Raw genomic sequence first — 15,402 nt, 5'->3', positions numbered from 1 at the left:
TTTGCGCGACCTCGCGCATCACGTTGGATTCTCGATTGAAAAATGATCAATGATAGTGCGCAATGATTTTAATCCTGTCCGGTTGCCTCCATTATTTCCATTCGATATAATCGAAATCGGAAGATTGTTCATGGACGTACCCAGAATTTCAATTGGAAGAGAAGGAGAACAGAATTTATTTTCGCACAAAATTTATTTAAGATACTTATTGGTTTTTGAAGATTTTCAGAATTCTTCTTCAAGCATCTTAAAGTTTAAACTTTAATGTTTCAAAATTTGAAATTAATTTCGACGATTCACGTGAAAAAAGTTTTAAGCTTCAAATTTTCTTTCAAATTTTCAAAGTTGTAAAAAATAACAGTCTTAATACACACCATAGTACATTTTCTGAGACAATTTTTTAAAATTATTAACTGCAAACAAGTTTTTACCCTTTGTAATAAACTAAAAAAACTTTCCAATAGTGTTCGATGTGTATAATTAATATTCAAGGTAGATTTTGAAGAAAATTTCAGCATCTTTCATCTCTGCTAGTCACAATTTTTTCCGTTTTATAATTTTTTTTCTTTTTAAGGAATAAAGAGTAAATCACGCATTAGTTAACAAGCATTTAACTTTTTTGTCGTAAAAATTATTTTCACAATTTAATTCTTTCTCCTTGTCAAAATTTAGAGTACACCTGTGGAATTGTTGAATTATGGATAATTTGGGTTACAGAAATGTGTCGAATTTCTTCGCTCGTCTCGCTCTGATTCGCTTCGTAGCATTCAAAATAAATTCTCACGAAAGATAATTATCATTAGCGCATGTAATAATCCGTGCTGAAAAATATATCGCACAAAAACTTTCATTATTAAAAATGGAATCGGATTTTCAGTATTTACGAATAAATATCGGTACATAACACATACCGTATATACAGACAAATTTATTTAAAAGCCGAATATTGAGCATTTTTATCAGATATTCTTTTTCTCTTTCTTTCTTTATCATGCTATACAGAAGAAAATATCAAAGTTACAAAATGTTACAAGTTTATTTCTTATAACTATTATAGTAGACAATAATCAATCACAATTGGCTTAATAACATAAACAGAATTGTATGTTCACGACTAATCAGAATACTGTAACCCCAACAATTATTAGATTATTGGACTTTACTGACTTCTTATCGACTTGATCTGAAGAAATAAGTAATCTTTCATATAACATATGTTATATGAAAAGATGAGGTAATTATTGAAGTCCATAACTTATAATTATATACGATGTGGATCTAATAAGAATAAGTAACAAAGATCTTCAGCTTCCAATATATCCTTATTTTTGAGTTTACACGAGAGCACCAGTGGCAAATATTTATACAAAAGTGCCAAGTGTCAATTACAAAAGTGAAATATGGAATTTTTACGTACTGACGCTTGCTAATGTAGTGCAAACGAAGATTTCTATATACACAATTTTATAAAATTTTTTTGACAATCTTGGGGCTCAATATATACCTCAGATCATCATATGTAAATGTAATTTACAGTTCATTATGGCTTGAGACGTGATCAATAGTTTCTGAAACAAAGACAAAAAACGTCTCGTAGAAAAAAAGATATGTGCGCGCGCGCGCGTGTGTGTGTGTGTGTGTGTGTGTGTGTGTGTTTGTGTGTGTAAAACAATTTATGAAAAACATACCACTGTCTTTCTCCGTCTGTCTATTTGCATTCTCTATCTTCTGTTGCAGAGCTTTAATTTCTTCATCATAACCCACCCATTCGGGTAAGATACGCATAGCTGCTTGTAATTTCGCTTCCTTAGTCATCGGGTTGTTACACTATAATAGGAAAAAAAATACATCATTTAGTAAAACATTTTAGAAATATTATAACATATTCTTATGATGTAAATGAGAATACATACTAAATCTATAGTTTTGGCATATTTCTTTGATGCATTGTCGCACCAGGTTTCACACCATAGCCACTCTTGTGGTAGTGTCTTGATAGCCACTTGATGAATCATATTATTAGGAAGATCCTGAAGTTATTATCGATTATTTTATAAAAATGCAAAAACGTGACGATCATATAACAATTAACAATATATTTTTTATATTCTTGTAAATATTTAAATCACTCATTTCACGTACCTGATCAAGATTTGCTAAGCTATTTGGATCTTGACTTAATGCCTGATATTGTCCTCGTAGTCTATCTCCAGCAGCGATACGTCGGAATCGTTTGAGATCGACTACATATAGTGCGCTGATGTGATAAGCACGACCCTGCAAGTGATTTCTCCAATATCCTTGTTTCCAAAATCTAAACCCGTCCATTTCGGTTCTGCTGTCACAGAATGGCGTGTACGCGTAAGGTGCACCACCAAGATCCAAAGTTGCTAGTTCCTTCAAATCCGCTCTTACCACCTACAAAGGTGATAATTTAAAAAAAGTAAAAGTAAGAAATGTGTAAAATAATTAAGAATAAATTTAGTGTTTTAACTAAAATTATGTAAAACAATTTTTCTAAGAATTCTCAGATTTTCCAGCAATTTCAAAATTTCAAATAAAGTTACAGAATTTTTTAAATGCAGCCTTAAAATAAAAATTTACATGCGTTTATTATATTACTTAATATATTTTAATGTTCGTTAATCACAATTACAAAAAAAACTACTCAAAAAGCTACTTTAAAATATTAAATTTAAAGCAGCACTAAAAACAAATAATATAAAATAGATAATTATCTGTCTGCATACATGGAAGTTTACTGAAAGTATAGAAATTTAAAGTATGTGTATATAGTATACACATACCATATTTATTGTTAATCGATTGTTGACATTTATCAAGAAAAATTATAGAAACAATTTTATCAGAATTTACATTAAAATAAGTAAAATTTTATAATAATAAAATCTCATAAAAATTCACAATTTTCAACAGTTCAAAATTTTCAGAAGTAAAAAAAGAAATTCTCTGAAACTTCTCTTTCTTTTCCTGGTTTTTCTTAGTAATAAATGCTAGAATATTTATATCATAGTTTAAACATTTTACTTACTTGATCAGCGTCGACAAATATTATTTTTTTAACATTCAGCGGGAATAATACATCGAGAAACAAAATTTTGTATCCCCAAATAGTTCTCTGTTTTTCAGTTTGTTGATGAAGCCAGCGAGGCCATTTGTATTGAACGAGTTCGTATTCAAAGCCATATTCTTTAGCCATATGTGGTAAAAAGTCCTATATCATAAGATTTTTACTTATTATGTAATTAGAATTTTAGAGAATAAGATGTATTTTATTATTATATGCCGTAACTATTTACCTTTAGCGTTGGTGAAAGATAATTTTTTAAAAACCAAAATTTGACCGGTGTCTTAGTGTGTTTAATAACACTTAGCATCATGATCTTTAAGAATCTTTCATATAAATGTCCAGAGGCAAGAGAGAAGATATTCAATTTCTCATCTTTATCTTCACTTTCATCTGTTACCGTAAATGTCCTAGTTTTCGAAATATATTAAAACATAAGACTTATTGCAAATTTAAATTACTTGCGATTAAGCTATTTTATATCAGCCACCAATAAAATATTATTAAAGACCATTAACTTTTTTTTGAGCAATTTTTGACCACTGAATAGATCTCAAGGATCCAGCGGTAATTGAAAAATGATTATGTTGTATCGACTATGGATTGTTAACATAAATTTTAATACATTAAATTTTTTATTGTATAAACGTTTCATAATTAAATATGCATGCTTATAATGCTATATCATATATATTGCTATAAATTACAATCTTTTTGTATAATTATAATCTCTATAATCAAACTGAGACGATAACATTAAAAAGTAGTTTTAAATAAAAATCAAGTATTATTGATTTCTAAATATATACATATACAAAACATCAAGATAATCATAAAATTAGCAGTACATATTATCAGTACATATTATCAGTTTCGCACTCTTACTCAATTAAAGTTTAAGTCACCCAAATTTCCATAGGTCTTTAATAGTATTTCGTCTCAATTAACAAGACATTCTAATTAATAAACTGTATTATGAAAGCGATATGTTAAGTCAGTTAATAGAACAAGTCAAAGACAAGAACACATATTGGTGACTTAGAATTAATAGCAAAGTTGATAAAAATCATGTTTTTTAAAGGTTTTTTTTATTTAAAATAAGCATTATAAAATTTAATATAATATTTTTTAATATTAAATAAAAATATTTATTTGTTAAAACATTTATATTTTAACTAAACAAAGTTCCTAATAATATTATTAAAATTTAAATAATAGAATAAGATATAATTTTTGCTTGTTTTTGCACATATATATTTTGAATATTGTTATAAAATTTACATTTTATAATTTTTTTATAGTATTCATAAAAAATAAACATTTGCAAATAAAAATAAGCATATGTTATTCCTTTAAATTTATGTTAAATTCAAAAAAACATGTTTTTAATATTTATTTTAGACACAGTCCTAATAGAATAGTAATCAATGTGAAAAAACTGATGATTTAAAATATATTAAAACAGTTGATTAACTGGATGTTAGAATTTAAAGCCACAAATATGTTCTCCATTGTAATGCATATGTATTTATGCCTGGTTTTTGGTAAAATGTGTATGTGTACTTAATTTTAGAAAATTATGTAGATATTACGTAACTACATAATAATGCTTACCAAAATTTGGCAATGCTAAAAAAGAGAATAAATAAAAGTTAAGTTCAAAGGTAACGGAATACCATGCTACATACATATGTTAAATACTAACACCCAGCATTAGAAAATCATTAAAACACGAAATATGTAATTCAATCAATTAAATGTACCTAGAAATGGAGTTCCATAATCCAGAGTCCTTCTCGTTGTCCGACAAAAGATCGACCCCTGCTTTGTCTGGCTTCTTGGAAACCTTCACTTTCAACACATGACTCTTCAGAGAACTTATCAGTACTTTCACATCATTACCGTTCTGAATCACATCTTGTCCATCAACAGTGGTAAAGTCATATATTTCTGCGGACCGTCCTTGTCGAAGTCGTAACACCCATTCGCCAGGATTTGCTTTAAGTTGGAAGTAGCCGAGATTCGCCATTACTATAGTATCAACCATCACGGGCTGTTTCTCAGTGCCCAATGTGAACTGAAGACCTCTTGGTGGATTCCCTATTACTGCTTCAAAACAGTGACCCTCAAGCAGCAAGTATTCTAACTCGAATTCACTAAAACAATACAAAATAAAAACTAGTAAAACTAGAATCAAAATTATTTGATTTCAATTTATAATGAGATATATTTTTATTATTGTGCATATAAATTTTTACCTGTGTACACCCATCGCGACATTATCGAGCTTAATGTTATCTAAATCATAAATACTGCGAACTACTTCCACCAACCAGTTCTCAGGTGCATGAATATATTGTGTTAATAATGACGAAGTAGGAAGTTTTGTGAACTTTGCGATAGAACCACTAATATCTCCTTCTGTTGTAAACTGCAATTCAGGTTCAAGCACAAATCGATAAAAGCTAAAACAAAAAAGAAAAATGCATCATTGTTCACAATTACTAAGAAAATAATTCAAGAACTCGAAAAACTTTACCTTTTTAATGGCATATCACTATTTTTGTCTACGCAGTTCAAGAAAACTTTTATATTACAATTTAAAGCTTGTTGTAGTGTTTTTAATATTGGACCCAATTTTTGAGCACCACGTGAAACTGGATCCACAATACCAATAAAGTTGAAGGCAACTTCATCGGGATTGGCTGCTGAAATTTTGATGACACTACAAAATAAAATAAACATTCTTATACATAATATATATTTAGGTTGAGTGGTAAATAGTTAAAAAGTTACAGTAAAAAATAATAAAGTTAAAAAGTAATTTTTAAGTTAGTTAATTTTAAATAAATTAATTGTTAATTTCAACCAATTATTTTTAAAACACATGAACTTATTTAATTTTATTTAATCTAACATAACTTTTAACTAAATTACTTTTTGTTCATGTAACGTTTGTAAATTCGTGTAAATAAAAACTAAATTAATTTTTTAAGCCACATTAATTTGATTTTTAAAAAATTTCAATTTATTCAATTCTGGTATTTAGTAATTGAACACTTTTGTGTATGTTACATTAATTGTTTTTACTTGTATACAAAAAATTATTATTTTACCTGTGATCATCTCCATGGAAAGGAACGTCATACCGACTTCGAGTTTGTGGACGTGGCACTAAGAGTGAAGTAATCTTCATAATTGTATCGTCAGTAATATTATTTTCTTCTGTATAAAATATTACAAACATTTAATTACTTTTATTGCATAGATTAACTGAATTTTTTTATCATTAAAATCATAAAATACCATATTCATCTTCGTTGAAGATTTGATCTTTTATCAATTTCATAAATAATTTTTCGCCATAAGTGCTTTGGCTAAATCTTTCTAATAAAGAAAAATCTTCACTCGTAAATTCTTCACTACTATCAAAAGGGCCAATAATACGGCCATTGCATAAAACTGCTCTTGCTTGTGTCTCCATTTTTAAAACGGTTTTAACGTAATATTGATATAATGATAATATCGGTTTTTGATTCTGTAAATTTGCCACCACGGATTCCTCCTGCAGTAATTACATCATTAAACAGGTGATTTTAGCAATATATACAGTGAATGTAAAAAGTACTTATACAAAAAATTTTTTTAATTATATTTTTAAAAAATAAATATTAATTAGCAATTTACTAATAAGTCCATATATTTACACATACAATATTGTTATTAATAAATTGTCAATTAATGTTTACTTCTTCTTTTTAAAATACAATTATAAAAGATATTTTTCTTAAATATTTGTTACACTCGTTAAATTTATCATTTACAAATGTACCATACCTCAATATTAAAGTTACCATCAGCAATGAGAGCAGCATTATCTTCTTTAAGGATTTTACGCATGTAAAGTATAGCTTTTTCTGGTGACAATGCACTTAGTACAGCAAGTACAATTTTGTTAATATCAGACTTTAGATCTGCGTCATCTTTTGCATTAATAATAATACCAACTCGTGCATCAGTATTTGATTCCTATAGAAAATATAAAAATTTTTCATAAATTCTGTTATAATATATATTTATAATTGTATATCAAATTTTTAATTGACCACTACTTAAACATGACCCATGAAGATCTTCAGTTAGGAAGGACTGATATGAGAGAGATTATAATATATATGTGATATAAAGTTTGGTGCGTGCATGTGTGCACGTGTGTATGTAGTTCTAAATTACATACTACATATTCAAGAGCTTCTCGTAGTAATTGTCTGCCAGACAATAATTTCAAATCAGCTACAACCCAGAAGGAATATAAATGACGCATATTACGACGCGGTACGAAGAAATAATGCATTTTTTTCATTAAATAAGTGGATAAATTTTGAGAAGCCCATTTAGTATAGTCATCATCTTCAGGAACCGTGCCAATTAAATTTAACCATGCATTCCTATCCACCTTCAAAATACGCTCGTTTAATCTAAAAAGCAAAATAATTAATGTAACAGAATATAAATTTACAATGTTTTAAAGATTTAATTATAAAAAGTACATTTAATTATATACCGTGGCATAACATTTGGTTGATTCATGAGAAAATCAACGATATCGTCTCCTTCTGTTACTTCACCTCGATATACCGCTTTTTGCAACATAGGTGTCTGTGACATAATAGTAGATAACACTGCTTCCTCGTACGATTCAGAATTTATCTGATTAGGCGTCAAGGGTACACCATTTAACAAAGCTTGTGGGAACTTCTTAAAACCACATCGTTTTATAAAGTCGTTGGCCAGATGGCGTCCTACGTCGTATTCAGACTCCTCACCAAGAATGTAAGGTATACTAGCGGACGAGTCTTTAGATCTTATAACTTTTTTTATATCATCTACATCAGCACTAGATTGTCCGATGTAATTTCCTAACTAAAACAAAAAATATTATTTAAAAAGAATAAAGACAGATGAGAGAAAGAGAATTTTAAAAATAAAATTTGAAAAATTTTCTTGAGTATCAATAAACCTCCACAAAAATTCAAAATAAGAACAAATATTCTCCGAACATTCCGTTTTCTGATATTTTCTGATGATAAATATTCTGTAAATATAAAACTTTACCTCTGATAAAAAATGTAGAGCATCTTTTGGACTTCTAGTGTCTGCAAAATAATGATACGCATTATTAACCGCAACACTAGCATCCATTAAACCTGTCACAGATGTATTATAATTTGTTACAAAGACAAATCCTACTCTCAGTGGTGCAGAATGCGCATAAAGAGATTGTGCTAGAGCTATTAATGGCATGGAATCTTCACTTAGAGGATCAATAATTAATACCTAAAGAAAAAAATGTTAATTATTTCACATAAAATATGCATTGTTATTCCTCTAGTGTAATAATACTAACTAGATTATATAAATTTCTCCTAATATTTCTAAGCATGCCGGGAAATGTTGGTCGTAATAATTCGGTTAACGATGGTGACCAATTACTGTAACGTGGATCATTCTCAATATCGTTAATCCAATTTATTGCGGAATCTCTTATATCCATTGCAAAGTTTTGATTATCTGTATCTCCAGATAAATCCAAAGCTAATAGTTTACTCATTTTTTTATTACTAAAACCTGCAATAATTTACAAAAATAGAATTTTTTAATAGAGCAAATTAAAATAATTAAACTTCATTTTTACTCTATGAAACAAATTATCTGCATGCCAAATCGATTTAGCAGCAATATATAAATTAGGTGGGAGGGGGAGAATTTACATACAAAATATAAATAATTTACATTACACGTACAAGATTATATGTACAGGGATTATTTACATAATTGCTACATCATTCTTATGAATCTTCTTCATATAGATAATACAAGAGCAATGTACATTGGATAACAAATTGGATAATATAATATGGAATTAAATAATTGAGTTATAAAATTGTTAATATATCTAACTTTAATTTTATAAAATATATATATTATTAAAAATAAAAAAATAAAATATTATATAATGTTATATAATATTACTATAATATAATTAATATTATTTCAAGTAAAATCTGAATCTTCGATGATTCATAGATTATTTGTTTATACATTTAACATTTGACACATAAAACATAGTTTGCATTGTACAATACGTATGTGTATAGATTATTCATATTTTATGCGTAACCGTCTAAATCCTGATCTATAGACTTGATCTATAGTCAATTAGATCAAATCAATTTGATGTGCAAATGATAATTTGTTTCATAAGATAAAAAGCTAATGTATTCATTATTAATTAAATCATTCTATATATATAATTGTACCAATTTTATGAAGAGCTTCCATGACTCGTAATTCGCTCCTCAAAGACTCTAAAAGGGTTAGAACATCAATAGCTTCCAAGTCAAAAAATAAACCATTGATGAAAAGCGCTGTATCAGTTGGTTGTATATTTAGACTTGCCATAAATATTTCCTGATTTAGTTTCATTTCTTTCTTCATATCACTATTCACTTTAGTTCGAATTAGCGATTTTGCCTACAAAACGAAAATAAATCAACTATTGTATGTATATTCAATCAAATAAATACAGAGTTAGTAATACCCACTTGCATAGGAAAATTTTGCGATATATCAGTCATAATGTATAGTGCTTCTGTAGAAGGAGACTTCATTATCCTTTCAGCTGCCTGGTGACTTAGTTCTTGAAACTGCCATACTTTAAAAGCACCGATCTCATGACTAGTTTCCAGTAAATATGTTTGTATTTTATCCAATTCAGCTTGTTGATCTGAATATAATTTCCTAAAAAGATAATACACTACAGTATAGTGATGCAACATAAAGTATTACTGGATATCCAAACTCAATATCTTACGTTCTTTCTAACCACCTTACTTTAAAGTCATAAAGTTGATTCCTTCAATTTCCTCCATGCCATCATTTGCCACTTCTGAGCTTTTTCCTGTGTTATCTTTAATATCGGAATCATCAGTCGCTTTGTACTCTGTAGATTTCATTTGCAATTCTACACCATAACCTGATAACCGCAATTTCTTATCCTCCCTCTCCTGTAAGTCATTTTAAATATAAAATATACAATTCTCTGTAATATATACATGGTCATATTTAAATTGCTTTAAAAAAATTATACAATTTGCAATATGCAATAATATATATTTTTTAATTGGTATTACTTTATGAGTTTATGCTATATTTATAAGTTTTTTGGAAACAATAGTTATGACCAATATTGGGGTAGATTTTCTAAAGTAGTATTCCCTTATTTTTGGAAACTTAACATTGCTGTATTAAAATATGAGTTTAGATAATTAAAGAAATAAAAATTTATAGTTTATTTTATAGCTTTTTAAAAATATAAAATATGCTAAAAACAAATCTTATCTAAGCTAATTATTATACATAATCACATTATATGTTGGGTCTTGCAGAACAGCATAGAGTATTTACATAATTGTTAAAAAAATGTTTTACATCAAAGTCAAAATAATCATAAATAATCTTCTAAAATCTTAGGAGTTCCAAGAGTTCTTTAAACTATTTTTCTAACATTAACTTATAAATATTTTGTACAAATGACTCATATCAAAAAAAGAAAAAAAAAGAAAAAATACTTGTGCCAATTTTGGAACTAAATTTCTCAATGGTTATCTTTAGTCACGTTGCAAAAACATTAATTTTTACAAAATATAGAAACAGTTAATAAAACTACTATACAATCCGAGACAAAATATTTTTTAGTTTTGATCTAGTTATTAGTTACTTTTCTATAATTATATCATCAAAAACTTAATAATTTACAAAATATTTTATATTTTGTCATATGAAATATGATAAAGTATAAAATACTTCGTAAACTACTGTTAGATAACTTTATATTTATATAAAACATTTATATAATACTTTCACATATACAATAATTAAACTATATTATGTAAAAATACTATACAATTTTATCTTTCCTAATAGTAATGACTCTCATAACTTGAAATTTTTTCAAAAATTAATTTTACCATTCTTCCAACCATACAACTTTTGTCTGAAATCTTTTTTGCATCATTTAAAATAGGACTCTAGAGAAATATATTATCTATACTGCATTACCTTAACATAATGACGAAGGATATAATTGATCCCTTTTGTTTCCGCTATATTTTTTAACTTTTCATGAAAATCAATAAATATAGGCGTTCCAATTTGACCATACAATATAATTTTTTTATCAGATTCAGAAGTACTTAAATATTGATGATCTGCATCATAGGTATCTATAGTTTCCCATGTATCCTAGAAAACAACCAATTATATATGTGTAAAATTATACCCAGACATTGAACAGAATATGGTAAATTGCTAACCTGATCAAGCAATTTGTCTATTTCTTCTAAAGAACAAGTAAATGTTCCACCAACGTTAACAACATTGTTGCATCCATATAAAGAAACATTTTTATTCACAGCCATTTGAGAGTACATTTCCACACGTGCGGAATAAATACGTAAAGATAATCCTAATTTGAAAACTGCCATTTCAGATTGAGACAGAAACTTTTCAGCCAATTCCAGAATAACATCATAATTCTCTTTTTGTGTAGCTGTTGAAGATAATTACAGAATATATGACTAGCTGACACTCTCAATTTAATCAAATCATAATATAATTACCTAGTACAAGATTGCTAATCCTTCTGGAATATAAATCGATAAATTTCCAAAAGTAACTTGGATTCTCATCACTGAAATATTCAGCTGCCTCAAGAATCAGAGGCGTTTCATTCCATTTGGCATTTATTAAAGTTGTCACATATTTGTTAATCTTCTTGTCAGCTCCAAGTTGACTAGAGCATAACAAGAATATGTAAAAAAATATGAGCCCCCTCATCTGCAACAAATAAGAAATAAATTATCACCTATGTATCACCAACAAAATGTGTTGCAAATGTTATTGCAAATCTTGGTTAATAAAATTCTGACAGAAACGCGTTTCAAGGATATTTTATAGCTAAAATTTTACGAGTCTTCACTAAGAATACATGTTCAAAAACTATTTGACCAAAAAAATAATTCTATGGATGTTGTATAGATCATTTTATTGGTTAAGAAGTATTTTAAGAAGAATTTAAGATGATTCTTAAATATAAAAATTGACTATAAACAAGCTTTAATATACACTCAGTGCGCACTAGTGCAAGCAACCGAATTCGCTGAGACTCGCTGCGAATCGCATTTCAATGCACGTCAGTCACATCAAATACACAGGACGATAAAATGCTTGATAAAATCTATATATGCGGCGTCTAATCATCACTGATAAATGATGACGCGAAGCTTGCGATTTCATCAACAGCTAGAAAAAAAAAAGCCTCCTAACACTCTACGTACCTCCGAAAGAGTCAACTAAAGTTATTTTAACTACAAAGAATGCATTGATGATTATAGCCAATCCATCCAGCGCGCGTGCCACATGCACAATACTTCCAAATCTTCCAATACTTCGGAACAGCGATCCGATCGGACTTACGAGCAATTATCATGCGGCAAATTTAACGTGACGTATTGTTGTTCCGCTGGTGACAATCAGCAGCGACGAGACGGCAGGACGGCACAACATTAGGTCTGTTCTTTTTAGCTACACTGCTACACTGGTGCAACAAGTAGGCCTAAACACAATTCTAGGGATATTTTCTTCTTAAGTGTGCGTTGCGACCATAGACCTTATAGATATGGACCGGCAATAGCCTACAGTTTGTGTAGAGCACTAGAAAAGTAGGTATTCTCACGTCTGCCATTTTTCTTCAAACTAGCAAGTAACTAGCATGAAAAGTTAGATATGTTTTGTACATATACAGGGTGTCCCAACGCACGTGGACCATTATTCGTAAAAAGGTAAAAGGGATCGAGATGAACATAAAAGTTCAATATTGTCTTGGGTTAGGTCTGCAAATAATCGAGATATTAACGTATGGAATTCTCAAATAATCTAATTAATTTCTATTGTAATTGTGAACAGTAAATAATAAAAGCTTATCAAACATTTATAATAGATTTTTTCCGTGTTATGGCTCAAGCGGATCGAGCTCTTTTCTCGGCGCGCTCTCATTCGCATAATTTGAAAAATTAATACCTTGATTATTGGTAAACCTAACCCAAGACTTAACCCAAGACCTAACCCAAGACAATATTGGACTTTTATGTTCATCTCGATCCCTTTTACCTTTTTACGTGTAATGGTCCACGTGCGTTGGGACATCCTGTATACATCAATAATGTTTGAAAACGCCAAACTTTATGCGACAATAAAACGAAGACACGATATTTATAATCTTGAGACTGTAAAAGTTATTGCGATGTATTATATATATAAAACATCATGCTAGTTACTTGACTAGTTTGAAGAAAAATGGCGGACGTGAGAATACTCACTTTTATAGTGCCTTAGTTTGTGTATAGAAAACGGTAAAGACCTATAATCAAAGATTCGCCAATGGAGAACACAATTTTGATTGGTCACTTGAGTCACATGGTTTATCCGCCATTGCGTACCCACGCTGAGCGAGGAAGAGGAGAGAGTGCTCTGTGTTGAGCAGTATAGGTTAAAGGAATATGTGTCAGAAATTATAAGGTAATTCAATCTCTGCACTCTCGAGGGTCACTATATTTTGACGATACACTCAGAAAGAACAAGAAAAATTAAATTTACATCTGTTATATGGCTGCGTACAACTTGGAGCAGGCTCACATTGTTTACTATCTCCACTACTCCAGACCCCAGCCCCAGACCCCAGCCCCCGGCCCCAGCCCCCATCCAGTCTTCGTATGGGTACAAGATGGTGGATAGCAGTCATGGTGGGGGGCCATTGGCGCATCTTTGATTATAGGTCTTTAGAAAACGGTGTCCAGAAGAGGTGCGAGAGAGAAACAGACTTTTTAGTACTTCTTTCTCTAAAGTTACCGGAAATAACTATCGCGCATGTCAGCACACATGCATACATATGTATATATACATATACAGGGTGTCTGGTATTTTTTTATGGGATTTTTATGAGCAGGTAGAGCGCATGAAACTGAACAGAAAAGTCCATACCGTTTTTCTATTTTCGCAATAGTTAACAAGTTAGTGACTTATAAAATTTTCTGTATTAGCCCGGCCTACCGGCAAATGCAAGCGCGCTGAGCGCTTGGCCGCGGCGGCCGCCCTTCCCTAGCGCTTGAACCTTGAGGGTGCGGTCCCATGAAGCGGATTATGCGGAAGCGGAACGAGCGGATCACCAATCACAGGACCGTTTCGACGGAATTTTTGAAAGAGTTCTATCAGAATGATCCCGCGATTGATGATCCGCTCGTCCCGCTTCCGCATAATCCGCTTCATGGGACCGCACCCTGAGATTGCTAGGCGCGCGGGGGGAGTTGTTACAACAAGCGACAATGGCTACACACAAGCGACGCGTAACGCTAAATTCTCCCTTCGAGTTATGATAGTTCCTTACTTTTTTTAATGAAAATAAAATTTTCTAACTACAAAACGCATGTGTGTACGTGTACATACATATGTACAAAAAATATCAGTTTTAAGGCTTAAAGAAGTGATTACTAAATTTATTTTTTTAATAAATAACGATTATTTTTAATAAAAAATTTTTTTTTGATGGTAGTCTTAAACGTCGTAAACTGTCATTATAAAAGAAGCTGTTATCATATGCTCGAAACAAAATTTATGCTTTTTCAAAAAACATTAAAAAATTTTATTCATTAAAATGAAAATGACAACCAAATAAAATGTTTGTTTCAACTTTATATTCTTAATTAAAAATTAAATAACTAGGATATTTATATTTTTAATAAAATTAATCCTTGTGATAGACTTATAATACACGGTAAAAACTTTATGGCAGGAATTACTACGGTAAGTAGTAAACGCGGGCCAAGGAGGAATTATGCAAATTTTTATTATATTTTTCATCAAATTACGACAATATTTACACTACTTATATGATATAATTCTCTGAAATTTTTTCTTACAGTTCGTGGTTACTATCATAAGTAATAAATCATACATAATTCTACTATAAAATTTTCTCCGTGTAAATTTACGAATATAAATTTATTAAATGTTTGAAAACTTATAAACAATATTTATTTAATTTAAGAAAATTTTAGTATGTAATGTGTGTGTGTGTGTGTGTGTGTGTGTAGGCAGGGGGGTGTACATGCATACGCGAGCTAAAGAATAATCACTTTGTGACAGGAAAATGATTATACCTTAGTTCCGCGATTTTATATCACTATTACTATTTACGC

The 15,402-nt window shown here is 29.7% G+C and overlaps 1 protein-coding gene across 3 annotated transcripts; it reads right to left on the bottom strand.

Moving 5' to 3' along the window:
- Window positions 1-908: 908 nt before the first annotated feature.
- Window positions 909-12,679, bottom strand: LOC105833342 (UDP-glucose:glycoprotein glucosyltransferase). 3 transcript variants are annotated; one of them, XM_012675012.2, is made up of 24 exons: window positions 12,487-12,679; window positions 11,770-11,986; window positions 11,464-11,699; window positions 11,210-11,392; window positions 9,983-10,155; window positions 9,694-9,889; window positions 9,409-9,622; window positions 8,496-8,716; window positions 8,204-8,425; window positions 7,653-8,011; window positions 7,326-7,566; window positions 6,926-7,117; window positions 6,395-6,653; window positions 6,205-6,313; window positions 5,628-5,813; window positions 5,347-5,553; window positions 4,852-5,244; window positions 4,703-4,717; window positions 3,321-3,498; window positions 3,053-3,235; window positions 2,143-2,418; window positions 1,914-2,030; window positions 1,689-1,827; window positions 909-1,568 (listed from the first exon to the last, which is right to left on the bottom strand). In XM_012675012.2, exons 2-24 carry the CDS (start codon window positions 11,984-11,986, stop codon window positions 1,531-1,533), a joined length of 4,554 nt encoding a protein of 1,517 aa, XP_012530466.1. In that variant the 5' UTR covers window positions 12,487-12,679; the 3' UTR covers window positions 909-1,530. The 3 variants fall into 3 exon arrangements, with proteins under 3 accessions (XP_012530466.1, XP_028045718.1, XP_036143901.1); XM_028189917.2 differs by having other exon boundaries at window positions 12,626-12,677; XM_036288008.1 differs by lacking the exons at window positions 4,703-4,717; window positions 12,487-12,679.
- Window positions 12,680-15,402: the final 2,723 nt, after the last annotated feature.

This window comes from Monomorium pharaonis, chromosome 6 (assembly GCF_013373865.1).
Source record: "Monomorium pharaonis isolate MP-MQ-018 chromosome 6, ASM1337386v2, whole genome shotgun sequence".
Classification (NCBI taxonomy): Eukaryota; Metazoa; Arthropoda; class Insecta; order Hymenoptera; family Formicidae; genus Monomorium; species Monomorium pharaonis.
The sequence above is the reverse complement of the archived record's forward strand: the minus strand, read 5'-3'. Positions and strand labels throughout refer to the sequence as shown.